At 39.3% G+C, this 26,578-nt stretch overlaps 1 protein-coding gene across 2 annotated transcripts in view; it reads right to left on the reverse strand.

Moving 5' to 3' along the window:
- PTAR1 (protein prenyltransferase alpha subunit repeat containing 1) overlaps positions 1-24,784 on the reverse strand; it is a 34,524-nt gene extending 9,740 nt beyond the window's left edge. For both annotated transcript variants that reach the window (XM_065661255.1, XM_065661254.1), the window contains exons 1-6: positions 24,666-24,784; positions 18,490-18,659; positions 11,319-11,385; positions 8,481-8,585; positions 4,694-4,907; positions 74-390 (exon numbers count right to left, since the gene is read on the reverse strand). In XM_065661255.1, the coding sequence (XP_065517327.1) occupies positions 74-390; positions 4,694-4,907; positions 8,481-8,585; positions 11,319-11,385; positions 18,490-18,659; positions 24,666-24,751 (959 nt within the window). In that variant the 5' untranslated portion in view covers positions 24,752-24,784. The remainder of the gene's footprint in view (positions 1-73; positions 391-4,693; positions 4,908-8,480; positions 8,586-11,318; positions 11,386-18,489; positions 18,660-24,665) is intronic.
- Between the last annotated feature and the right edge of the window lie 1,794 nt (positions 24,785-26,578).

The following is a 26,578-nucleotide window of genomic DNA, read 5'->3' on the forward strand; positions in this document are numbered from 1 at the left end:
AACAATTTGTCTAGAAACATCACGCAAAGCACATTCCACAACCAGAAGGTCACTCATGACCAAGTCCTCTTACCTATGACACCACAAGGTTTCATGCCCTGGGTAAGAATCAATCAGTTCAGTGCAGAGCTCCAACTCTTCCTCTAAACGGCGGGGGAGATCCACGCTCTGCTCCTCCGCACAGGCGGCTGCTGCCCCTGCACTCTCCTCCTCCTTTAGGAGGCTAGGGGTTTGCACATTTACCATCCGATTTTGTAACAGTAAATTATTGTCAGTCACAGTTCTGCCTATCAAGGAATTGAGTAAGAACTGGCGGTAATGAAATCCACTATGGTCTGAGACATGCATGGATACCCAGTACTTAGTGGATGAAAGTTCATCAAGGAGAACCTGAAACAAAAAACAGCGACAGTTATCAATCAGTATAAAGGAGAAATTTACCACCATTTCTATATTAAAGCAACCTCTTCTCTGGGGATTTCAGCCACTGTGGCAATGGTTTAAAAACACACATAAAAAAATAAAGTATCACTAAGCTTCTTCTACTGTGTGCTAACAAGTACCTTGGCATCCCTGCACAAAAGAAATTACACTACTTCCAAACTCTGAACAGGCAGGTGTCTCAGAAACCTTCCCACAGGATGAGGGGGGCAAAAAAAACCCAAAACCACTAATGGTGAGAAATAAGCAGTGGTTTATGAATCTCAGAATAGTTATTTAGAGGAGGCAGAAGGTACAACACAATACATGGATATTAGTCAAAAGTATTTTTATTTTTGCCTAGTGCATTATGGGTGTCAGAGGGTGGGTGAGTTTAAGAAAAAAGAAAAAAAAAGAAAAAAGGAAGAGGATTTAAAATAATTTACTTTCACTTTCCAGGAAACCATGTCAACCACTAACACAGTGTTCCAAGTCCTACAGCCTGTGGAATACAGGACTATTTGTCCTTTACTAAGTTGCTTGACTTGATAGTTGGTGAAAAAACAAACTCCCGGAAAAGCTCTCACAATAACTGTGTTAAAAACTTACATTGGTGAGTACAGTTGTATTGGTAACACTGCTGGTACCTAGAAAGTTTCTCTTAACTCTTAATGTTTTTAAACCTTCAAAAATTATTTCTGGGAAGACAGGTGAGATTGGGTACCAGGCAAAGCTTCTTTTACTTTAGTTTCTTTATTAGAAGTAATGGTCATATTTATTTAAAAGCTTTAACCTTTTTCCTCACATTGCTCCTTCCCTGGAGTCTAATGCCTCCAGAGATCAAAACTACCTTTTTCATTTAGTTCTGAAGACTTTAGATATAACTTTACTGGTTATAATCTTGCTTTTAATCTCTTTTCTAAGCTATGTACATCACTTAACACGACCAGCTGCCGCAAAGCAACTTTCATAGGCACAAGTATTTCTTTTTAAACCTGCTGCGTCAGAGGCACAGGCTCCCACAGAGAAAACCATGCAAATATGGAAGGCTAGTTATACACCTTTTTTGTGGTGTGGCTGTTGTAAAAAATATGAGAACAAATACAAACAGTGTAAATAGTGCCTTCTACCTGAAACACTCAACATGGTTTTTTAGGTCTTGCCAAGACGTACCAGAATCATCCTGGTTTTACAGATCAGCAAACTGAAGTGCACTATTAAATAACAGCCCACAGGGTATTCATAAGAGCACTAAACCTCCCCATCTCCAGTTTGCATTTTAAACCACAAGATCAGCTTCTCTATTCGCAGTAGGACAGCGCTTACTATTTTAGATTTCTGAGCACTAAAATTTAAAAGCTATTAAAACCAAAGTAAGGCTCAACAGCAACATCAGAAAAATCAAACTAGTCTTTATTCATCTAACTACATCCTATTTTTGTACCTGCATGGTTTCTCCGAAGTGTCAATGTATATGACTTTTTACAGACTACACTGATATTACTGTCTCACTCTGGTTCTCTGACTAATTTCACATCTAGCTACCAGTAGGTATCTTTAGCCTGTGGTCCTCCCCCATTAGCTTACTGAACATGAAAGAGCTGAAGTCAAATCTTCCTGTCTTTTATGGAGGCAACTCCTCCAATACCAGAAAGATTAGATTGGCTTGGAACAATCTACTATTGACAAATCCTCAGTTGATCCTAATGAACACTATTCGAACGCTATGTAAACTTGCTAATGTGGTTCAAATTCTGTAGGAAAAACAAATCCAAATTCCTATATTTGAACAAGATTCTTTTACTGTCTAGTGTAATAAAGAAGAAATATCTGTAACCTGTGAGAAGGCAATAGGGCCCAAACTTTCTCCGTTTGTATCTTCTTTGCAGAGTTTGAACTCAGATTTAGTTTGCAGAAGCACTAGGGTTACCCAAACCAAAGGAGAAACATTAACAAAACAAACCAACTAAACAACAACAACAACCCCCTCCCCAAACAAATCAAACAAAAAACCACGAAACCAAAGAGAACAAAACAAAAAGCCACACAAACCACACAAACCAAAACAAATCTACTGAATAACCTACCCCGTGAAATTCTCCGAAGCAGGATTTCAAAACGATAAACGTGTTCTGAGAAATCATACTTCAAAGATAATACAACATACGCATTATGTTTCTGAGCCCAGTTCCTTGTACACCATAAGAAATACTACCTCAAACAAAGTTTGTATTAAAGCAGATACGTGGCCTTCAATAGTATAGAATACCCTAATTTCACTCAGTCTTATAAGAACCAAATGGTTACAGAATCATAGTGACAACTGCTTTTTCAGCACAGTCCCAGTCTTGCGTCTCAGTGAAACTTAACATGCTTTTAAAATATTCAAACTCACTGTTTTTTGCTGGGATAGAGTTAATTTACTTCATATTAGCTGATATGGGGCTATGTTTTGGATTTGTGGTGCAAACAGTGCTGATAACTCAGATGTTTTAGTTACTGATGAGCAGTGCTTACAAAGCCTCAAGAGTTCTGCTCCTCACACCACCAGCAAGGATCTGGGAGTGCACAAGGAGGTGGGAAGTGACACAGAGAGGAGAGCTGACCCCAGCTGACCCAAGCAAGACATCAGAACATATAGCATCATGCACAGCATATAAAGTTGGGGGAAGAATAGTGAAAGGCAGCTATTTTGAGTGATAGAATCATAGAATAGTTAGAGTTAGAAAGGACCTCAAGATCATCTAGTTCCAACCCCCCTGCCATGGGCAGGGACACCTCACACTAAACCATCCCACACAAGGCTTCATCCAACCTGGCCTTGAACACTGCCAGGGATGGAGCACTCACAACCTCCCTGGGCAACCCATTCCAGTGCCTCACCACCCTAACAGGAAAGAATTTCCTCCTTATATCCAATCTAAACTTCCCCTGTTTAAGTTTTAACCCGTTACCCCTTGTCCTATCACTACAGTCCCTGACGAAGAGTCCCTCCCCAGCATCCCTATAGGCTCCCTTCAGGTACTGGAAGGCTGCTACTAGGTCCCCACGCAGCCTTCTCTTCTCCAGGCTGAACAGCCCCAACTTCCTCAGCCTATCTTCATACGGGAGGTGCTCCAGTCCCCTGATCACCCTCGTGGCCCTCCTCTGGACTTGTTCCGACAGTTCCATGTCCTTTTTATGTTGAGGACACCACAACTACACACGAGAGCAGAGCAGGGGGCAGGATCACCTCCTTTGACCTGCTGGTCATGCTCCATTTGATGGCACTGATCTTCCCAAGTAACCATTACATGTGATGGAGCCCTGCTATCCTGGGGACGGATGAACACCTGCCTGCCCACAATGAACTAATTCCTCACCTTTGCTTTTGAGTGCAGCTTTTGCTTTCCCTATTAAACTGTCTTTATCTCAACCCACAAGTTTTCTCACTTTTACTCTTCTGATTCTCCCCACATCCCACTGTGGGGGAGTGAGAGAGCAGCTGTGTAGTGCTTAGTTGCTGGGTGAGGCTACACCACACACGTACTTGATACAAGTATACTTGATAACTCGACACAAACTTGATAGGCAGAGAAGTCCAAATTCTGGTCTGCATCCCTCACGGAATCTGGAACATACTTGTGATTTACTACTGAGCTGATACAGCTATTCCTAAAGTTCCTCAGGTGACAATTAACAACAAACATCAGTCAAACAATATCTGTTGCTAGCAGTAGCTGGCCCATAATACAAAAATAATGGCTATACTGACTCAACGACCTCCACTAAATTCCTTCCTCACTCCCTTATGTATTTACAGCATGGCAGAATGCAGAGGCTTCCATTAAAAATGTGACATCACTGTATCAGCCTAATATTGACAGGGAATTCACCTAGCAGATTAGAAAACACAGGATTATGAAACCACCTATATAATTTGAGACCACGTCACATTAAATATTTCGAATTGCTGCAGGTTTCCATGTTTTAGATACTACCATGTGATCTGAAATACTTGCCACCACAGATGTCGTCCCTGCCAGTACTGAAACAGCTTGATCAGGCCTTAGTTTAAATGCTGCCAAAAGATACCACTGGAGTTGCAGAAATAAGTTACAAGCACTACTACACTTTCTCTGAAATTCCTGCTGGCTTTATTTAATCTTTCAATATTTTGAAACCACAGAAAAGCTGAATAAGGTTATCAAAACGAGACAGTACATTATCAAAATAGTATCTGTCATGTATTATCTTTTTCTCTAACAGGAATGTATTCGTTATTATACTATACCTTGACAGTCAGCTTTCCCAAATGCTGTAAAACCCAGATGCGATGGGACCAGGCATTGTAGTTGCTTGGGTATCTCCCAGCAGCTTCAGAGCAGACATTCATTTCCTCCTGCACTAGTCGGTGAATTCTCTCCACAGGTGCTGCTCCTAAGTTTCCTTTAGTCACAAAACTGGGCAAGGAGCTCTCCTGAATGAGTTGTTGCAGCACCCATCGTCTAGTTTAACGATGTATAGTGTTAATGGTGAGAGAGCAATTTTAGGAGGGAAAAAAAAAAAAAGTTTTTTTCCATTTATATAAATCAATCAAACCTTTCTTTTAATTATCTGAACTAAACTATAACTAGATGATGAATAAGTACTAAATCTAACTACACAAAGTCTTCCCATACTTTATGACTTTATTATCACACTCCAAAATAGTTTCTCTAGCTGTATCTATTCACTCACTATAAATCATCATTGCTACTTACAGCATACCAAAAGAAAACAGAAGGAAACAACAAATTAAAGAAAAAAAAAAGGCAATAACTGTCTGCATGTGATTTCTAATGAGCTCCTCTTTCAGAGACTTGTATAGCACTAAAGTAATCAACATGAGAAAGAAGTGATTCAGTAATAAAAATTAACTCTGCTTTGTATTTTTTATATTTATCAGCACTGCACATAAGCCAAATTAGTTTTTGTACATCACCAGCAGAAAGAAAGTGCAAAAGACTCACAGTCTCAAGGGCTATAGGTATAAGCAAAACAAATAGTTTTTATTGCTCAATTATACATATTTAAGTGACCAAGATAAGCACATGGTGTGTGGGGGGGTAATTTTACTTTGGAATGACTTTAAGTTGCATTTCAGCAGCTTTTGTAGATGAGCATTTTGAGATGTATCCTTAACACTGAGGAAACATGCATCTGTAGGCCCTACATAAAAGAGTCCTGAAAAAGGGGCCAGAAAAGATGTGTAGGCTTCCATGCAGCAGCATGTGTCAAGAGAATTGCAAAGGGCTCTTGTAGAACGTTCTGGAAACCTGGATATCCTATCCTCTGGTGTGTGACACAGACGTTTTTCTGGTTTGTACTGGCTCATATTGGACCAAAACCAATTAACTGCTACTTTCAGAGAGGTGTCACTCCTGGTTAAAAGAATACTTAAAAATAATAAATAATTTTCTTTAAAAAGATACCTTGGATTTGCAAATAATATGTAAAACTGCATATATATATATATACACACAAACTTTTTTTTTAAATCAGTAAGCTAACGACTCAAGAAAGTGCTGGAATCCATCTGCTTTTTCTCTCATTTGAAAACATTTATAATATTCTTGGTGACTGGTGTTTTTTACTTACACTGTGTCTTTTTCTTGGTTATTAAAGAAAAAGAAGATTTAAACTACTAGAAGACAATATTAATGATAATTTATAAGAACATAATTTTTAAACACAGCAGAAATCACTAACAGTAGATTGAAGTCTGTGTTCATATACTGGCTTCCTATGTAAGAATTGTTTTAACTAAAGATGTACAGCCAAACGTACCATGACTTTTTACTATTGTTAACTTTATGTAATGTGGTAAATTTGAAGACTTAATTTTTGCTTTTTAAAAATGTCTTTGATCCAAACATCACCACCTAGTATATTTTCACTACAATCAGCAGACTTACAAGTGTTATACCTTAAAAATGTCTAGGCAAGAAAGATAAATGAGTAAATGAGACATTCCCATAACAAAAGATAAATATTGCATTAACACTGACTTCTCAGTAAAACCACAGAAAGCCAAATTATTTTGAGCCCCAAAATATCTCAATTTCTTAAAATAAGGATGCTTTACAAAATAAGGAACGAAGATAAATTATATATACAGGAGCGTGTGGGAAAAAAATAGAGGCATTATAGGCTCTGTCACTGCAATAAAAGAAAAAAATATGAAATTAAATCTGAACGACTTTTTACACTTTTTGCAAAGAAGGAAAAAAAGACCAGCACAACCTCAGAAGACTGAAAATCTATTTTGGGTGGCTGTTGAATATCATGGTATTATTTAAGAGAAATAATGTTTTCTTAAAACATTTCCTGCAATAGAGCTGGAAAAAAGAAATCCAATTTGTTCTGTCACTGTATGTATGTTCCTATTACTACTGCAGTTCCTGGAATTACTGCAAATGAACGCAGGCTTATTCAGTGACAGCTGCACAATCAATAAATATACTGACTGTATATGCACAAGATCTATTTGAAATCTGCCCAGAAGTATAGTAAAAGGCCATACAGCAAAATGTATGAAAGGTACTTCGATATGTTTAGCAAATGTACCTGCAATGTGTAAAAAAGAAAAAAAAAATTGGGTATGTTTTATCAAATTTTGTAATTCCCCTGTCCTATTTTTTTGCACCTCCACCTGAAATTTGGTATAATGGGGAAAGAGAAAACATTAATCACCGTGCTGATGCAGAAAGAAAATTTTTTCAGCATGTTAGAAAATAAGATGAGCAATCACAGTCAGCATGTCCAAATCCAAGCCAAACATTTTTACAATCACCCTCAAATATACTCTTTTGGTTTAGGCCAATACAAGGAAGAACAAATTATAACACTAAATAAAATACTCGCAATTTAAGACTGCATAGAAATTAGACAGAATGTATTATTTCTACAAGATGTAGATGAATATCAAGAACCTACCATTCTAACTTCATAAAAATAGAAATTCATCAGTGCTGTTGTTATATCACTGCTACCAAGAAAGAAATTAACAGAAATTAAGTAGGTGCTTTTAAGTTAAAAAACCACATAGGAGTATTTCATATACTACATTCTAAGTTAAATTTGAGAATTTTAAGATCATGTGGTCACAAAGAAGAGTTTACCAAAGACTCCCTCTTCAAAAATTCATGTTATCAGCACAACTGAAGTTTTATTTGTGGTTTTGATAAGTTTCCATCACTGGGGCATCAACTTTGCAGTTGTCCTAAATCTGGACATGGGAATGCAAGCACTGTAAGCTGCTTTCTAAATGTGTTACATATGCAAATCTCTTTAAGTCTGTGTATAAAAGGATGAGTCATCCTGTGAAAAACATATCATGAAAAAAAAAAAATCACATATATACCAAGATTTAAAAAAAAACAAACCAAAAAAAAAAACCCAAAGTTGAGCAACAGATACAGCACTCGGCTGTGCTACAGCTGTTTTATGTACACAGTCACGACTTGAGATGGTTAGCTTTGTGCCTCTGAGTAATTTTGGAGTTATCTTTTCTAAAAATGTGCTCTGTTATTTTAATATTTACTAGTGATGACAATGACATAGCTTAAGTTAGAAATGATAAAAATAAATTCACTAAGCAAAAAAGACTTGGAATGGAGAAGAATTCGATTTTGGTTATAAAGATTAGCTTTTACATATTATTGTTTGAAATGCATGTAAACAAGCAATACAGTGATAAATTGGAACAGGGAAAGAGGGAGAGACCCACAACGCTCAAAAACATACTATCCATGGAATCAGAATTCTCAGGCTGAAAATTTTAGGTGCTGCAAGACATGACGGACCTTTAGGAAAATTTATCCCACCTCCAAAGTTCATTAAAATGGTAAGTAACAAAAAAGGTGCACGTGATTTTAGTTCTAAATACAAAACTAAAAGCCAAAGAACAGTATTTTAAAACGACTGTCTCAGAGAATACAGTACATTTTCACATGTCCTCCAACTATGTCTTCCTTAATCCAAGCACAAGGTGGAGCACATGTAAGTTGGGGAGGCAACAGAAGGCAATGTAAACAAACCTATGAATCCATGTTTCTGGACTCTTTGGAAACTTGGTTAACGCCAGTTTTCCAAGATGCAAATCTTTAAGTGGATTTAAAGTGCCAGACAGTATTAATTCTTTCCTACAAAAAATAAAATTAATTTGTATGAATAGGAGTAACCTCAAAATGGAACACACATCCCGACAGCAAACAGCATGGCATTTCCTTTGTATAGCAATGGAACTTCACTGTCAGACTACAAGAGTTCATTAAAAAGCCTTTGGTGCATTAACCTATTCCACTTTGATTGAGACATATATACACACACACCCCCCCATTCAACCATGACCAGTATAATAAATTCCAACCAAAGAACTTTAACTCAATCTGAACACATACAACACATACATTGGTTCCCAAACCTCCCAAAAAATCACTGTCAACTGTATTCAAGTGTGACTCTCAATCACAATTTCTGTTGCTAATCTGAAAGTCAAGGAACTATATGTAATGCCTGTTATTTGAACACTATAAAAGCACTTTAATAAAAGAAGTAGTGCTTTTTCAGTTTGCTTTCTTTTCCTGTTGTTGTTGGGGTCGTTTGTTTTCTTTTTTGTGGTCCTTTCATACAAGGGCTGCCAATAAGGTTACACATATGACTAAACATTCCTTATTGAAATTTTGCTCTTAGATCATGCTGTATGTACATCTGAAAATAGTTCCTTAAGGAAGTTTCGCTCCAGGTATTTAGTGACGTTAGTAAAGAACTGTCTGCAAAGATAAGAAACATGACTAGAGGGACATTTGTTTTTATCTGAATAAAGCTGCACCATGCTTCAGATTGGATGCTTTCAGCAGGACTCAACTGGAAATTCAGGCATGCTAGCCAGGAGCGGCAGACTCACTAGACTGTTCAGTGCCAGCGCACTGACTTTTGCAATGCAGACAAGAGAAATATTTAGGGAATGTCAACACTGGAGCAGGTGGAATAATAGCTCCATTATTGCAATGCACAAGGTGTTATTTTGGTAAAAATTAATTACTACACAAGCAATGAAAAAGCAGCCTAGATCAGTATAATACTCAAAATAAATACATGTACGTATTTAATAAGGATTTAGATTACCAGACCACCTATGTCCCAAAACCTAAACTCTTCATGAAGAAATTGTTCTTTATATATTAAACCATTAACTGTAAATAAGTAGGCTCACACATATTTAAAGTAAATTTACTCTTCAAAAGAGCAAACTCCCAGCTGCAGCCTAAACTAATGTAGGGTCAAATTCAGGAAAGCAGCGCCTTGGCGGTAAACTCCAGTGCCTGGTGTAACAATAATTTCTCTATGAATGCTAAACAGAGCTTCAATGACAGACACTTAGCCAGGACACTGACTGAGAATCTGTGTAGCAAGGCCACCTTCTGTAGTAATTTGTATACTTGTGTAAACTATAAACACCATAAAAGAGAAAACAATCCTCATCCATATTCGTGAACATTTTTAATTCTACTTAGAACTTTGAACTACTCTTCTCAGGTACATAAAAGCAAACTCTTTCTACTGTCAGGCATTAAAAAAAAGAGACTGGTAAGCACGGATGCATTTGCACTAAAAAAACCCCCCATAAATTCAAAACTTAAAGTTGAATGCAGGTTTTTGGTTTAAGTACCACAAGATTACATTACTGTAGTAGCTCTAGTACTTATACATGTTCATAATTCCATTTTAGCACTTGAAAACTACTCAAGCTATATACATTGTCATGACAGTAAGCTCTTTGTTATCAATTTCATTCCCCTTTCTTACACCCGAGATGCTAGAAAGTTACAGATCACAGCAGAATCCTTCAGAACTACACCACCAGCGAAAAAAGGGAAAAAAAAAAAAAAAAAAAAAAGGCGGAATTTGTCCTTTCTAGGGCTGACAGCTACATGCAGCAATCATCTTTCTAGGTTATTTTGTTGATTTTTCATACTGCATCAATTTTCCTAATGCCTCTTAGCAAGGAAAGCACTATTTTGATGACAGCCCTCCTACACACTAACCTATCATTTTCTGCAAGCCCTTCAGCCCTTCTGAAACTATTTGTGTAAGCCTGTCTCCAGTCTTACCTAGGCAGCAGGAAGAGAATTTCTCCCCACCTCTGAGATTTACACACAAATTATCAGACTATAGACTTGCAAAGAACTGTTGCTTCTGGGCTCCATTAAGAGCAAGGAGGTAAATTCCTGCTTCTCCTCCATGCTGACTCCTGGACAGATGATGCAGCGTGACCAATGGTGATGCTAGACTAATCCAAACAGGTATGAGAAAGCAGCAGAGGGAGAATCTACCTGGAATAAAGGATAACTGTAGTGTACCTATTGAGGCCTGTTCAGCTTTGATAAGCTGCAGTGGTAATGACATCAAATTGAACCATTATCAAAAAAGGACTCAAATACGAATATTTAAACAGTGGTAAAATTACAACAGTGAAGACAGCAGACATCAGTTGGGCACTACATGATTCAGTGAAAAGTGTATGCCCATCTAAAGGCTACACATGGACTTCCTTAACTCACAGAATGAGAGGAGTGGCAGTCCCCAGAAATGTGGGCCAAACATGTGCCTTCACATACAGCAGTATAATCTTTCACCTGCACTGCCAAGGAAACCAAAACCAACCAAACCAACCAAAAAAAAAAAAACAGAGAAAGAAAAAAAGGCACTCTGAGACCATCTGCAAGACATGCAGGACAGAAGACATTTCTAACATTCTTTCAGCACTCTTTAGCTGAATAGCTGTTAGTGTGTTATTAATTATCACTGAAAACACAGCTTACAGCTGACATAAGGCCCAGTAATTTCTACGTCCTTCACTGAGTACGACATACCTCACATTCCAAGCAGTGGTGAAGTCAGGGTTCAACAGCAGCAGGGTACACGTGACATCTATCAGCTCTAGAATGATTGAACAAGAGGCACAAGGATTAGTAACGATGTAAACATAACAGCATTCCTTTATTATTAAAAATAATGGAATACTGTCTTGCTAACAACTCACATCTAAGAAGCTTGAAGCTGGAAAGTTTTGACCTTTACCTGTAGTGCTATAACCAAACATAGGGTATGCCCTCAAAAACGGAGGGCCACAGCATAGAATCCTTGAATATTTAGTGATTTAAATTGCAGACACACTGTGTATATCATAAATAGAGAATTCCTCAAAGAAAATCCAAAAATTTTTAAGATGGTACCATTAAAAATATACCCTACTATTTCAGTCCAACTCTGAGCTGCAGACAGCCACCACATACTATACTGTTAGAAAAAAATACACATACTAGTAAAAAAAAAAATAAATAAATGAAAAAGGAGTTAGGAAAATAAAACACCACAACCATGAATTAAGGTCACAAAATAACTCCACTAGCTGCGGAGAAAACACTTTAAATACATTCTGAAGTGACAGCCTTGCTTCAGACTGACATTTTAAGATTAATTCACTAAAAGAACAAACAGAAAATTTGCTTGCATCTGTGCATTTAAGTACTGCAGACTACAGAGGTAAGTATTACACTTATTTCTCAACAATGTCATAAAACCAGGACTGAGGTATATGGTGACTTAGGTATATGGTTGCTGAGAATGGAAGGGTAATTTCACTGTAGCCTAGTCTTTCCTTTTCCCTTTACACCCCACTGCACCATTCAAGCATTTTTGAGTCCCACCATGGTGACGCTGGGGATTCATGAGGCATCTCAACTTGAACTTGAGATACTAAGGACTGTCACTGCATTGGCTCCCTTAACCTCACATCTCAGGAGACACAACGTATCAGTTAATCTGTCCTGCAACCACAATCCTTAAATTTACCTGATAGTTTTGCAACTGAGCAAGAAGAGACTTACTTCAAAACTGAATGGGATTATCCAGGCTTTTACTGCCAAGAAATCTGGGCTACATTCTCTCTTTAACACACTGCATCTAACATATTAGACTGCACCCCAGGTGGTTTCCAGCAAGTAAGCAGTACTTTATAAATTAAAGTAAAAAAAGGAAAAGGAGAAAAAGGGTATCTCATGGAACTAGACCTCTGGTTACTGGAGTTAATATGCCTATAAAATTAAAATTTAAGTTCCTGATGAAATGCAACAACAATAGAGCATATTAATTCGAAATGCACAGGAACATGGCTTCACATATCTTGTAACCAAGACTTAGAGAAGTTAGTATTTAAATGGGTCAAAAAGCATAATACCCTTGTATATTACTGTAAGACTGCTTGTTCATTTATGTTCAACAAAGGAATTTTGTGTTTCTCATGATATTCCTGCTGAAGAGGAACATGTTATGACATTATATAACACAGTGGTGGAAGAAAAAAAATTGTTTAGTGTACTCTGTCAATTTTGCACTAAGCTGCTATGTTGATGTTTTAGAAATTACCTCAAGGAACTAACTTTTCTGTGTTATTTCGTGAGTTTTAGTCAAGATTTTTACTTTTTTTTTACCTTTAATGAAATATTTCCTTTTAACCCCCCCTTTGTTGCTAGGGCATGAATATGTCTCATATCTGCAAAGCTGCTTCCTAATTTGCTGCCTGCCTGTACAAAGTAGTAGTTTAACTAGAAAAAGAAGTAGTAGCTCAAAGCAGAGTAGTTCAACACATATTTTAATTTTAGACAGGTGAATTGCTCAATTGAAATACCCAGCATTACTCACGTAAGTAAAATTAAACACTTAGTAAGTGCTTTGCTAGCTACTGTTTCAATTTTACATTCAAAAACTTCATTGGCAGCATTCAGTAAGAGTTTAATAAAGAATAAAACTTAAAGTTGCGAGCTGTCACTGTTTCATGTTGATTTCCATTTTGCTTTCTCAAAATACTAGAAGTTATTCTGCATTTTTAGAATATCTCAATTTTACCTATTATGAACATACATAATTAAATGTGCCAATTATTCCACTGTAATTAGCTTCTGTCATAACCAACACACACAAATTGCCTTACAAAATGTAACAGGCCCAGATCTAACAGTAACTCTTCTAAGATCACATAAATCTTCTGTATGTCAAATTCACAGTAGCCACCACCTGGCAAATGAGAGTTTCTTCAAGGGGGGAAAAAAAAATAAAAAAATCAGGAATTATGAGCTTTGCTGCTAACGTAAAGCAAGTTTACATACCTTCCTTCAGTTAACTGCATTTTTACCCCATTCAGCCAACCCGCTCTCCAAATGGTGATTATCTACAAAAACAGTCAACAACAAAAACACACCATACCCCCCAAAAAAATCCCTTCCCCCAAAAAGAGTTTAATACTAGGTTCTCCCCTAGTCAAAAGAGTCATATATCTTTTAAGCTTGTTTTAAGTTATAGTTAATCAAGACTTCCAGAAAATTGCTGGCTTAATATAATTTTTAAAACATACTATGAAGAGGTCAGCACACCAAATGTTGGTGGACTGACACTTCCTATGGTGAACTTTATTTTCAGATGCTTATCACTTTGTCAAGCGGTCAGTGTGCTGCATCTAAAGGCTCCAATACTCAACCACGGTTAAGTATCGACATAGCAGAACTGTGCAATGCAGATATCTGCAGTACTTATTTTGTTACAGAAGGGAAAGTTTGCTACAGGAGGGAAAGGTAAATGAAACTTTGCAGTGCAAGATAAGAAGAAAATGAGACACAGCAAAACACTGCAACAAAGAACACAATTAGAGGAATTTCTAAATTAAGTAATAAGAAATCCTAACTTTTGAGTGCTGGATTTCCTAAATACAATAATGGTTTTAGTAATTGCCAGGTACTGCCCTCTGTATATGCTGTGGTTGACAAGACAGTTAAGAAAAAGCTTATTACAGCCTAGTTCAGTCTTTTGAATACTTTTTAGAAACAGTTTTCATAGTCTGCATGACTCTATTAATAACAACATAGCTTGTTGATTCTACTAAATCATGATCTGCGCTTAACATGACTACTCTGGTAGTCAAAGGTCTGGAATGGCATCAAATCGAGCCCAATTTAAACAGAAGCCTGTCTACCATTATTGTGTTTTACTGTTACAGAGGTTCCCGGTATCCTGAACATTACCAAAGGAAAGCAGCAGACAAAATGAAAATCTCAGAGCAATACCCAGTTCTTTCACGTTGCTGCTCCTTGATGCTTTGAGTAACAAGTAACAGAGGAAGATTTCATGAAGTGTGGATTCTGAACCAGAGATGTCAAATAACACAATTTTAATAAACTTTCAGCCAATTTTCAATAGAAAGTCTTATGACAGATCTGGCACACAGCGATAGTAGCTGCAACTAGTTCCCTCAGTGTTAGTAACAAAAAATGACATACTTTATTTACAATTTAAAAGTACTTTCTGCTGGATACATTTTAAGCAAACTATAGCATTACAGGTGCTCACAATGTGTATGTCCTCTTAAATTCTCCCAAGTTACAAAAGGGCAAACATGACAATATGTTTTCAGGTTTTTTTTATATGGTTTTGGGGTTTCTTTTTTCTTTTCTTTTTTTTTTCTTTAAATATGGCTACATCCAGATTTCAAGATGTGCTTTTCAGAAGACTTGTAAAAGTGGAAACATACAGACTTACAGGAAGTAAGAATATTCTGGGAGTATGCACAACAATACTTTGCTTAAAAAGAGAAATTTGTGGCAATTTCAGAAAACTGTCTTGTGATAATACAAGTAACATGCATGCATAAATTAAAATACTGGAGAAAGAATAAAAGCATTTTGCAAAATTAGGATTTCTAAACTGGAACAATAATGAGAAGTACTCATGACTCTAGATTCCAACCATCCAAAAGAAACCATAACTAAATTAAACATCTGTCACAGTACGCTACTAATGACTGACTACAAAGCATTTCCTTCTTCCAGGATCTTGCCAGAAAATATCAGACACAGCATCTGAAAACTGGTACTTGAATTGGCACCATTTTTTCTCTCCATTCTATTTAAAATGGCTTGCAATATTTCAAACAACACAAAGGAGGTAACGAAAGACTACATTTGCAATCACAGTTTATTACAAGTATCAACTGAATATGCAATTGAGTTTTGCAGCAGTAATACACTCATCTATTCCTTCACTACATTCAGAAGAAAGCTACTGCCTTGCCAAATTCTAAGCAGGCACTTTTGTCTACAAAAAGGAATTTGGAGGAAAATCCTTGAGGATATGTCAAATGTATAGAAACTGTAACATCTCGATAGTATATGCCTGCTTGAGCCTCATTAGAGACAGTTCTACCTGGGAAAGACTTCCATCTTCATTCCCTCCACCACTGCAGTTCAGTTTCTGCTAAAATTTTCTATCAATTGTGAAACTCAATTACAGTAAAACATACTGAACTCTGTAAGCTGAACTCTGTAAGCTGTACCTTGCTTTACAAACATGTTATTAATATGGAGGTGCTGTAGATCAGCTCTTCACATTTTAAACTGACTTTACAATCCTAGAAACAAAGGAGAATGCAGTTTTGTTCTCAAAAAACCAAAAAAGTCTCAACAGGCAGCAATCTAAACTTCATGCCACTCCAGTATTTACTGACATAGTTTTATGATCTGTATTTTGAGAGGAAGGGGTTTTGCAAGGCCTCATCTGGAAAGGAAGCAGAGATATCCTGCAAGCAGTCATTACACCATATCATCCAGGCAGAACAGGCATCTGCCACAGTGTCACTGCAACAAAGGATGTGAATCAGTGTGGATAGAGGAGGGTACCATCACATTAGTCACCCAGCTGCCCTTCAGCTAACAGCTATCAGCAGTCTCCAGCCTCCCAAACTGAAACTCTAGTGGATGTTACACTAATGATCTGAACTCTGTGAGTAGTCACAAAGTGTTCTCCAATGGGAAAGATATCCCTGTCTCTAGGACAAAAAAACGCCACAGCAGGTAGCAGATACTAGAAAGAAGCCCCAGAAAGAACATGCATAAACACCAAAAGTAAGATTTTAAGATAAGCCTAGAATAAGAGCACTCTTTATACTGACTATTTAGAAGATACCTGAAACAGTGAAAAAAAAAATTGTTTCTTAAACTAAAGTTTAAGAATTAAATTACCCTTTTTTATCCTTACTCTGAATAGGACACTTTGTAAGCAGTTAAATATCTCTCACATCACACCTGTTTATAATTCTTTAACAAAGACAACACACACTGAAGTATTTTTCATGCAAGTAAATTAAGGTAAAATCCAAACCAAGATAAAAAGATAAAAAAGGAAATTCACCTTTACAGTTACCAAGCTGTATAGACTAATGATTTCTGGCACCCCTATGTCTGAAAGACACTGCACTTGTTTCTTTCTTTAGATCCACACATCACCACAGTTTTCTTTCCAACTCAGGAAAGCAGGACAAAATTTATTCTGTAAAGATTAACATCATTTCCCTAAATCAGTCACCAAAATCAGTCATCTCTCTCTCACCCTTCCAGCTTGGGCAGGAGAGAAAGGACGTGGAACTGCTGGAACAAGTCCAGAGGAGGGCCATGAGGATGATCACGGGACTGGAGCACCTCCCGTATGAAGACAGGCTGAGGAAGTTGGGGCTGTTCAGCCTGGAGAAGAGAAGGCTGCGTGGAGACCTCATAGCAGCCTTCCAGTACCTGAAGGGGGCCTATAGGGATGCTGGGGAGGGACTCTTCATCAGGGACTGTAGTGACAGGACAAAGGGTAACGGGGTTAAAACTTAAACAGGGGAAGTTTAGATTGGATATAAGGAAGAAATTCTTTCCTGTAGGGTGGTGAGGCACTGGAATCGGTTGCCCAGGGGGGTTGTGAGTGCTCCATCCCTGGCGGTGTTCAAGGCCAGGTTGGATGAAGCCTTGGGTGGGATGGTTTAGCGTGAGTTGTCCCTGCCTGTGGCAGGGGGGTTGGAACTAGATGATCTTGAGGTCCTTTCTAACCCTAACTATTCTATGATTCTATGATTCTAATTTATATTTTTCAACTAAGCAGCCCTACAACTTGTTTAGCTTGTCAAGATGCACAACCCAAAGCCTGCCCGCCCCCCCCCCCCCCCCGCTGCTAACAGTTCTTTCAGAACAGGTTAAACTGACTTGAAGGGACAGCGTAGTGTCAAAAAAGGTAAATTATCAGGATGAGGGGACCAAGTGCACCTCAGTAAGTTTGCAGACAACACCAAGTTGGCTGGGAGCGTTGATCTGCTGGAGGGTAGGAAGGCTCTGCAGAGGGATCTGGACAAACTGACTGATGGGCTGTGGACAATTGTATGAGGTTCAACAATTGCACTTGGGTCCTGCACTTGAGCCACAACAACCCCATGCAACGCTAGAGGCCTGGGGAAGAGTGGCTGGAAAGCTGCTTGGTGGAAAAGAACCTGGGAGTGCTGACTGACGGCTGAATATGAGCCAGCTTGTGCCCAGGCAGCCAAGAAGGCCAATGGCATCCTGGTCTGTATCCAAAATAGTGTGGCCAGCAGGGCCAGGGCAGTGATCATTCTCCTGTACTCAGCACTGGTGAGGCTGCACCTCAAATCCTGTGTTCAGTTCAGGGCCCCTCACTACACGATTGATACTGAGTGGCTGGAGCAGGCCCAGAGAAGGGTAACAAAGCTGGTGAAGGGCCAAGAGCACAAGTTTTATGAGGCTGAGGAAACTGGGGGTGTTCAGCCTGCAGAAAAGAAGGCTCAGAGGAGACCTTACTACTATTTACAACTACCTGAAAAGAGGTTATAGCAACATGGGTGTCTAACAAGCAATAGGACAAGAAGAAATGGCCTCAAGTTGCACCAGGAAAGGCTTAAATTGAGTATTAGGAAAAATTTCTTGACCAAAAGGTTGTCAAGCAATGAAACAGGCTGCCCAGGTAAGCAGCTGAGTGACCATCCCTAAAGATATTTTAAAAGATGTAGATGTGCCACTTAAGAGACATGTTTTAATGGCAGACTTGGCAGTAGTTTATGGTTTGACTCTATGATCTTAAGGATCTTTTCCAACCTAAATGATTCTATGATAAATAAAAAATGTGCAGTGAGAATCACATTAGATGCAATTCTCCTTCTGGGTAACTTACCATCTTTGTTCAGCCATTGTTTTCTTTGTCTGTAGAGGAGAAGTTTATTGTGGACATAGGGCAAAAGAAACTTGACACACCAGCTCTCCACACCAAGCTTGTTTTCTACCAGGACAATAGGGCTCCGGTTATACCTGGCTTCAGGACAGGGTATCAATCCAATTTCGTCTCTTAAAAAAAAAAACAACCCAGAAAGAAATATAATTAAACTTATTTCCAGTAGATGCCAATTATTTTCCTCAATAGAGCAGACTGGCAATGCTTCCCATCTAGTTCCCATCCATCTTTTTCCCCATTTTTACCAAAAATCTGTAGTCATTATCCTCAATTCACCTTCTTCGTTCTTGCTGAACAGCAGGTATGAAAAAATGCATTTTCAGAAAGCCATTCTTTGCAAAACTCATGCAGTGTGTTAACTTGACAAATAAATTATTTGAACATGTTTTAAGGCATGAATAAAGATTTAAGTTGAGCAAAAAACATAAACGTATTTTACCAGTGTGACATTTATTCAGACTCAATATTAAAGCCAGTTGTGATTGAGTACTACAAAAAATTTGTATTAGTTCCACAGTGCTGTAGCAACTGAAAATCAGAAGTATTTTAAGACCTGCTGAAGAATCTAAAATTAACAGTCATTATTAGATGACCCATAATAAATTCAAAATCCTTTAAAAGTTCTCTAGGAAGATTCCTTTTGGTGATTCTGGATCTTCTTACCTTATGATAATCAAAAAGTTTTATTCTATTTTCCCAATGAACCTAAATGAAGAAGGTCTGCTTTTTTGTATGTTTAGGTTATCCCCTAAGCAGTTTAACTCAGCTGAATTAACACAAGTACTCCTACCTTTGTGATGCAGACGTAGGAACTGCTACTGCAAGGGAAATAAAACACATAAAACATACAGGCAGCTGACTGAGCCAAAGCTACCCATATGTGTCCTGCAGCAGTGTAACTAGGCACTCAGAAGCCAAAGTTTGCATGAAAGTTACACAGACAGCAACACGCACATTTCTACATGTACCGTTTTTCCTTCTACGCAAGACAGTCTGCTGAACAAATTACTGAATTTTGTTACTGGAGAATCTGAGTGTACTGATTTAGTTCTCTATCCTCAGTGGATTATTAATAACGTAATAAAAAGTGACGTGACTGTTTAAGAATATGTTTGCTTATTCAGAAAGGAGACCTAATCCTCCATACATCATCACATACATCACAAGCCAAAAAGAGCACAGGTATCTCAAGATAAGATATTTGCAAATCACCTGGCTCTGTCTCCAAACATACACCCAGGTCCTTTACCCATCTCTGGTCATCTGAAAACAGGCAGAGGCAAAACCAGCATTTTCCTACCCCACCAATTGCAAGCAATGGTATTAAAGCAAGATACTCCTTTCTGTTGCGGCACTCAACACAAGCCCTTCAGGAAGCTAGTCAGATTAGACCACAAATGACATTCCCACCTGCTTCTTTAAACATGGCACCTTATAGCATGAAGTTTATACTTACTGCACACTCCCTTCTTTTACGAATGTTAAACTTCATCCTTAGCCAAACATTGCCTGACCTTGCATACAGGGTCATACAGGTCCCCCACCTGCAATGAAGATGCTGTCACCCACAGCTTTGCTAATTAAGTCCATTAATTACTGCAAGAATTTGCTAGCTGTTGCTTACAAACAATATCCCAAATGTAAGCAGCAAGGAGAGAAAAAAAAAAAACCATGCATCCACACCTTCACTTCTTATCAAACACAGAAAGTCTGACACAGACAAGCCAAGTTTCACAACAGTACTTCAAACATGCCAGAATGACAGACAGGTAGGGTTTGCATAGAGCTGACAAGTCTGCTTGAAACATTCCAACTCCAGAACTAATTCAGCTAGCTGAAACTGCCAGGGGACTAGATCAGTGCATAATGATATTCACCAATACAGTGAAATACAAAAAATTGTTTATCTGCTAACAACTCAGTTTTTGCTAAGATGCAAACCAGGACTTCTCAGTTGGTAGAAATATTGTCTCCAACACGTCTCCACACCATTACATTGCTTTTGATGATCTGTCTGGTTCAGAAGTCTCATGTTGCATTCAGTTCCTGAGAACCAACAGAATTCCTGATGTAAAGTACCAGGAGGGCAGAATTATGTAAGATGAGATGCCTATCTCACCGCCAAAACAATTCAAACACCATCTATTTTTGCTCCTGAAGTAACAGGACAGGTCTGTCAGCCCAGGAGACACTGAGTACGTCTGCAGCCTCTGCTCCATCATGTTATCCAAAGAAAGCTTCTGCAACAGGACTCACATGCATGCAGCACTGAAATGTAAAATTAAGTGACTGAAGTACCCTCCATCTTGCACAAACTGCCCCTGGCCATTTGATGAAGATGTGCCTGTTCATATGACAGGACTACCTCAATTCATTGCAGAATGATACAAAAAGTTCCCCTTTTCACAGAACTACAGTATCTCGGTACTGCCAGGGAAGGAGGCATTTCTTCTGATGGGAGTGTGACAGGTCTTCAGCTTTAGTTATCCCGTGTGAAGAGATCTTTTCTGTTTTTTTCTTCTGGAAGATCACCCTTAAAATAAGCCAACCTCTCCCCACAGGATTAGACAGAGGATATTAAATAATGGCTGGGAGATCTACATCTGGTGGATATAAAACAACTGCAGCTCTACTGACAATACAGATTGGACCTAAGTAGTTCAATATTTCTGCAGTTACAAAAAGCTTTTAATACTGCAAGACAATCTGGAGCATGGAGACTTGGAAAGGTGTATATTTTTACATTAAAGTAAGTCTCATGAAATGACTACATGGCTAAAGAATTTACAGTGTATACATTTACAGAATGTAGAGTAGGGAAGAGAGGGCCTAAATTGAAGAGCTGAATTTTTTTCCCCTTACTGTGCAGTGCATCATACACATGATTCTCTTTTAGAATTTCAACTAATAAATTAATTTGCGCACTAGGATTAGTCATTATCTTAGTGATGTAACCAAAATATTTAATAAATGAAATAACAGTAATATATTCTATGGAAATCCAAAGTACTTCTATGAACTATTTACTTCTAAAGAAGCTCTAGATGTGCCGCTTTCATATCTAGGGGTTCCCTTTTGTTTGCTCTCAGATTAATCTCCACTTGATAGGACGTCTGCTGCAATAACAAAGTTCTGCACTGATGATCCTTCTCACTAAGTATTACAAGAAAATTATTGTTATTACTGGTTTATTTGCAAGTACCAATGCTGCACAAAAGTATTAATTCAACAAAAAGAACATTGACAAGACAAATTTCATACTCGGGTACAGTAAAGACTTAAGCAAGTATGTCTCTTTCTGGATCCCCTGAAATATGCAATCACATCAGTAGAAACCTTGATTCAGTTTCAAATCTAACAAAATGAAGTGTGGTATTTTTACTATACTAAGAATGAGATAAACTGAGACAGAAAAAATTATCTAAGCTACAGTGACATGAATGATTCTTGGAAAACCATAAATAGTATCCTCAGATTTTGTACACAAATACCTGGGCTACCATCTAAGACTTTATATTTCAGATTTTGTTTCCCAAATTGGTGTACATTTCTGACAAGTGAGCTTCCTTCTGTTTGACTTCACATTCTAAAGAACAGCAAAGTTTAAAAAGAAAGATACATGACATGAAAGATACACTGCTGGTGATCTGTTCAGTTCCAGCGGGACAGCTGATGTATATGACTTTATTAGGAACTAGGCTTGGAAGACTGGGTAAAAATATCTTCCAGCCTTAGAAAATTGAGAACTAGCATGGTGACACAGTTAATTGACTGAAGAAAACGGAGCTATCAGAGAGACAAGGCAAAAAGAATTTTGTGTTGTATATTTAGCTACAAGTAAGCTCATCTTAAAAAGATGCACATTCTTACTGCAAATTTAATTTAAAGGGGGAAAACAAGAGAATTTTATTTTTTTTTAAGAGAAGAAAAAATAAAGCATCAATAATTCAATGTTCTACTTAGTCTTAAACTGTATTTTCACATGCTTTTTACTGTGGACCAGACACAATGCCCCTTTAAGACCTACAGAACCTTCCAGAACAAAACACTCATTACAACAAATGCAAAGGGGGCAAGCAAACAAACGAAGACAAGTGACAACAAATGCTCACAGAGAAATGAGTAAGGGATAAAAAAAATGAGATGTGAACAGAAACATTATGCACATCAGCTTCATTATTCTCAGTAGGACCTGGTAGATACCATGTAAAAGAACTCAAACCTACATCTGTAACACAAACAGGCTACTCTGTTCAAGAGGATAACATCCATCAGGGACTACAGCTGGTTACAACTGTCTTGTCCACCAGCAGGAAGACAAGGTGTCTCCGATATACTGGACAGTATCTGGCCAGCATGGCTGCAAGTCAGTGCTCTAGAGGCAGAAAGGCATTGTAGCAAACGGCCCACAGTCTACACAGCCTGTGCATAGCCCCTTCAAGTACTGTAGTTCAGAAATCTAGCAGACAGCAAACTAGCACCAGCTTGTGGTTCCTCACTTGAAGCATGGCACAGTGCATTCATCCCAGGCAATAAATCTCATAGTCTACTTTCATCTCTGAGATGGCACCTCTGAAAGAAAACGGCAACAGCAACATATTCTTCAAAACAAAGTTTTCTGAAGTTTGCTACCAATGAACAATCTGGCAAAGGAACAGGAACTAAGAAGAATCAGAACACTCATTCACAAATTCTGGCTGCTTACAGCCTCACAACCTAAAAATGAAGCTTCCTGGCAAAACGCAGGGTGTTGTTTTTTTGGTGGTGTTTTTTTTTTTTTTTTTCCACACAGAATCCATATGCTGTGTTTTAAAACCTGGCCACCCACCCAAGTTGCTTACTACATTTCTAGAGACATGGGCTCATGAGGGGACTCATGAGGGGATTTACTCTAACCCTATCTTTTAAGCAACGTGATAAATTAAGTGCCTGTAAAATTCTCCTACGTAGTTGGTTAGTGTACCATTTTCTGGAACAGACTAATAGGCCACCACCTTAGAGACTGCAGCCTTAGTGACTGACACAAATACACTGTACTGATGTTATGAAGTTGTTATCCACTAAATGCTACCTCATTTGCCATGACCAATACGGAGTTTTCATAAACAGACAGAATGATGCTTCCCTAAACAGTTTCTGTCTTAAACCAGCAAAGGACAGGGAAGGAAACAAAAATACAGGAGGTACCTAAAGCAGGGTCCCACAGCTGGTCAGTGGAACTGAAAAGGAAACACTGACCATCTGACCCCGGACTGTTAGAAAATCCTGCCTCTCACAAGATAGCAATAACTGTAGTTGGTATATACACAGTCATTCTTCTTGTCTCCTACCACACAATGGTAAGTACAGGCACCTCTATTAACAGATAGATTTGAACGTGGCATTCATCAAATCATGCTGTTTGTACAAGGGTGCAATTCAGCAGGCTTCAACCCTGAAGATATGCTTCCACTAGCATTAACGCTGTGCCTCAAACACAGACAGACTCTGCTGCCTTCAGCGGGACTTCGGCAGGCGTGACCCGCCAGCAGGCGAAGGTCAATCCCATCTCGACTACACTGTGAGCTTAACACCGCCAAACTTCGAATTCGAGTACGGTTCATTTAAGAACTTATCTTTAAAAAGACATTCATCGCTTCCAGACTTTAGAGCCCAAGCTGGTTTCCACAGCTCAGTACTATGCACCGATGAGCCTGGTGTTGCCTCCAGGACGACGAACCGCCGCAAGGCTCGCCACCGCTCGGGGTGCTGCTGCAGCCTGCGCCTCCCGGGCCGTACGCCCGAAGGGAGCACCCAGACTCCGGAGGCCGGTGCGCGGCGGTGCCCATAAGACGAAGCAGCAGGGGAGCACAGGAGACACCGCCGGGGAACCAGCGACCTACCCCGGCGAAGCGCAGGTGCCGTGGAAGCCGCCCGGCGCGGACCCTCCGCTCGCAGCCCGGCACCCCGTGGGGCAGTGCCGGGCGGGGAAACCCGACTGGTCCCCACGGCCCCTCTCGGCGTGACCTTGGGCACGGCCCCCGGCCCCGACAGGCACCGCTACGCGCCGGGAGGCGAGGGAGAGGGACCGCCGGCGGCCGAGGAGCCCGCCCGGTCACGGCAGGGCCGGCGCCACTCACATGTGGGGGTTCCGCTGGAAGGCGTTGCGAATGTCCTTCACCACCCGCTGCACCAGCACCGCCACTTCCTCCGGCGACTCGGCCATCTTCCACCGCCGCAGCCGGCACCGCCGCGCCGGGCGGGCAGAGCACTTCCGGGTCAGCGCCCCGCGGGGAGCCGCGGGTAACGCGGGGCGGGGCGGGGCGGGGCGGGGCGGTCTGTGTGCCTCCCGCCGGCGGGGGCGGTGCAGTGTGTGGCCGCAGGGCAGGAGCTGTGGCGGCCTGCGGTAGGTCCAAACCGCCGTCTTCGCGGTGCTGAAGGGTTGGTCTGCTCTGTTGCCTTTGTTGAGAAAAGAAATGATGCTTTAATTCTCGTTTGGGCTGCAACCCAGTAAATGTGTAAGTAAGAAAACAAGAAGCCTGCAAAATCGTACAGCACTGTGATAGGTATCTAAAAGGATTGTAGTCTTTCACAAAGCAGGACTTCCACAGATTTAACTGAAGGTCCAATGTGTTAAACCCCAAACTGGAGAGCACTAGAACTGGGAGATTTTATGTAGCCTTCTCAATAGCCCATGTGTTACATGGAAAAGCTTGGGCTAAGTAACACTGATGTCAGGTAATTGGTTTATATGGATGTGCTGCTGCAGTTTCTCATTCACCTTATAGACTGTACAGGCACCGTTTCGTAGAATCATAGAATGGTCTGCGTTGGAAGGGGCCTTAAAGATCAGATGGTTCCAACCCCCTGCCATGGGCAGGGGCACATTGCATTAGACCAGGTTGATCAAACCCCCATCCAACCTGGCCTTGAAGCCAACCTTGAAGCCAAACTTCCCATACTACTGCCTGCCAGACCCATGCTGTCCACGTTATGCAAGATGATGGTTTTAGTCAAACTGACATTTATATCTTTGTTAGTTATTAAGTGAATGATTTAAAGATCCTGCAGAAAGGAATGAAGAGCCATAGTTACCAAATTTCCATTGATAACTCTGATGATAACCTGTTCAATGGCATGTGTGTATGCAGTAAGTGTAAAATGAGAAGGGTCATAGAAGCTGGGTTGTTAGAGAAGTATTTTGGTATCTGATGATGTATGGTGTCTGAAATTATTGAGGCGAGCTGATGCATTCTGTATGTCAAATAAGCAAAAATACAAATATAAGAAAAGGTATTAGAACTCTTGGTGGGGACTGAGATGTATTTTTAGCTGAGAAACCCAAATTGTTTTTTCACAATAATTTTGATTGTTGTGTTTAGCATAACCCAGAATTTTTAATTTGTGCCCATTTGCCTTGCTCTAAAGGAGTAAGCTAGCTTTATTAAGGTAGTTAACAGCATACCTTTTCGGGTTTACTTACTGCCTGCTCACTTTGTCCTGTACAATTTGTTCAGTGTGCAGGTTTGTTTCAAATTTGTTAAAAGCAGCAAATTTAACTTCAGTCAGGTAACACAATGAATGAAACATTTCCTGCTATATATGAAGTTTTAACTCTGTAAGGAAGTTTTGGTGAATTAGACCTGAAAAGAGCACCTTTAAAATTACATTAATCATGGCAAAATTACTCAGTAGATTACAAGTCTCTTTATTTTGTTGTTGTTGTTTGGTTGGGTTTTCTTTTTTCTAGTTTTAGTATTGGATACAACTGAAAATCAGTCATAGCAATGCAAAGTTCTGTTCTGAATGTACTGAAAATTGTTACGAAATTACTGATGTACTTGAAAACTAAAAGTAGTTACTTAGTGCAATTAACTGGTGACATACAGTGTATGACTTCATGCATGCCTTTTCAAGGGAACTGAACGTTAAATTGCTATTCTTATTTAAATGTATGTATTTAAGTTGTATACCTTGAGTACTTATACATGTTGTCAAAGCTTGTAAGGCAGACACTGGTATTAATATTGTGCAATAGTGTGCAGTTGTTTTG

The sequence above is a fragment of the Lathamus discolor genome, chromosome Z (assembly GCF_037157495.1).
Source record: "Lathamus discolor isolate bLatDis1 chromosome Z, bLatDis1.hap1, whole genome shotgun sequence".
Lineage (NCBI taxonomy): Eukaryota > Metazoa > Chordata > Aves > Psittaciformes > Psittacidae > Lathamus > Lathamus discolor.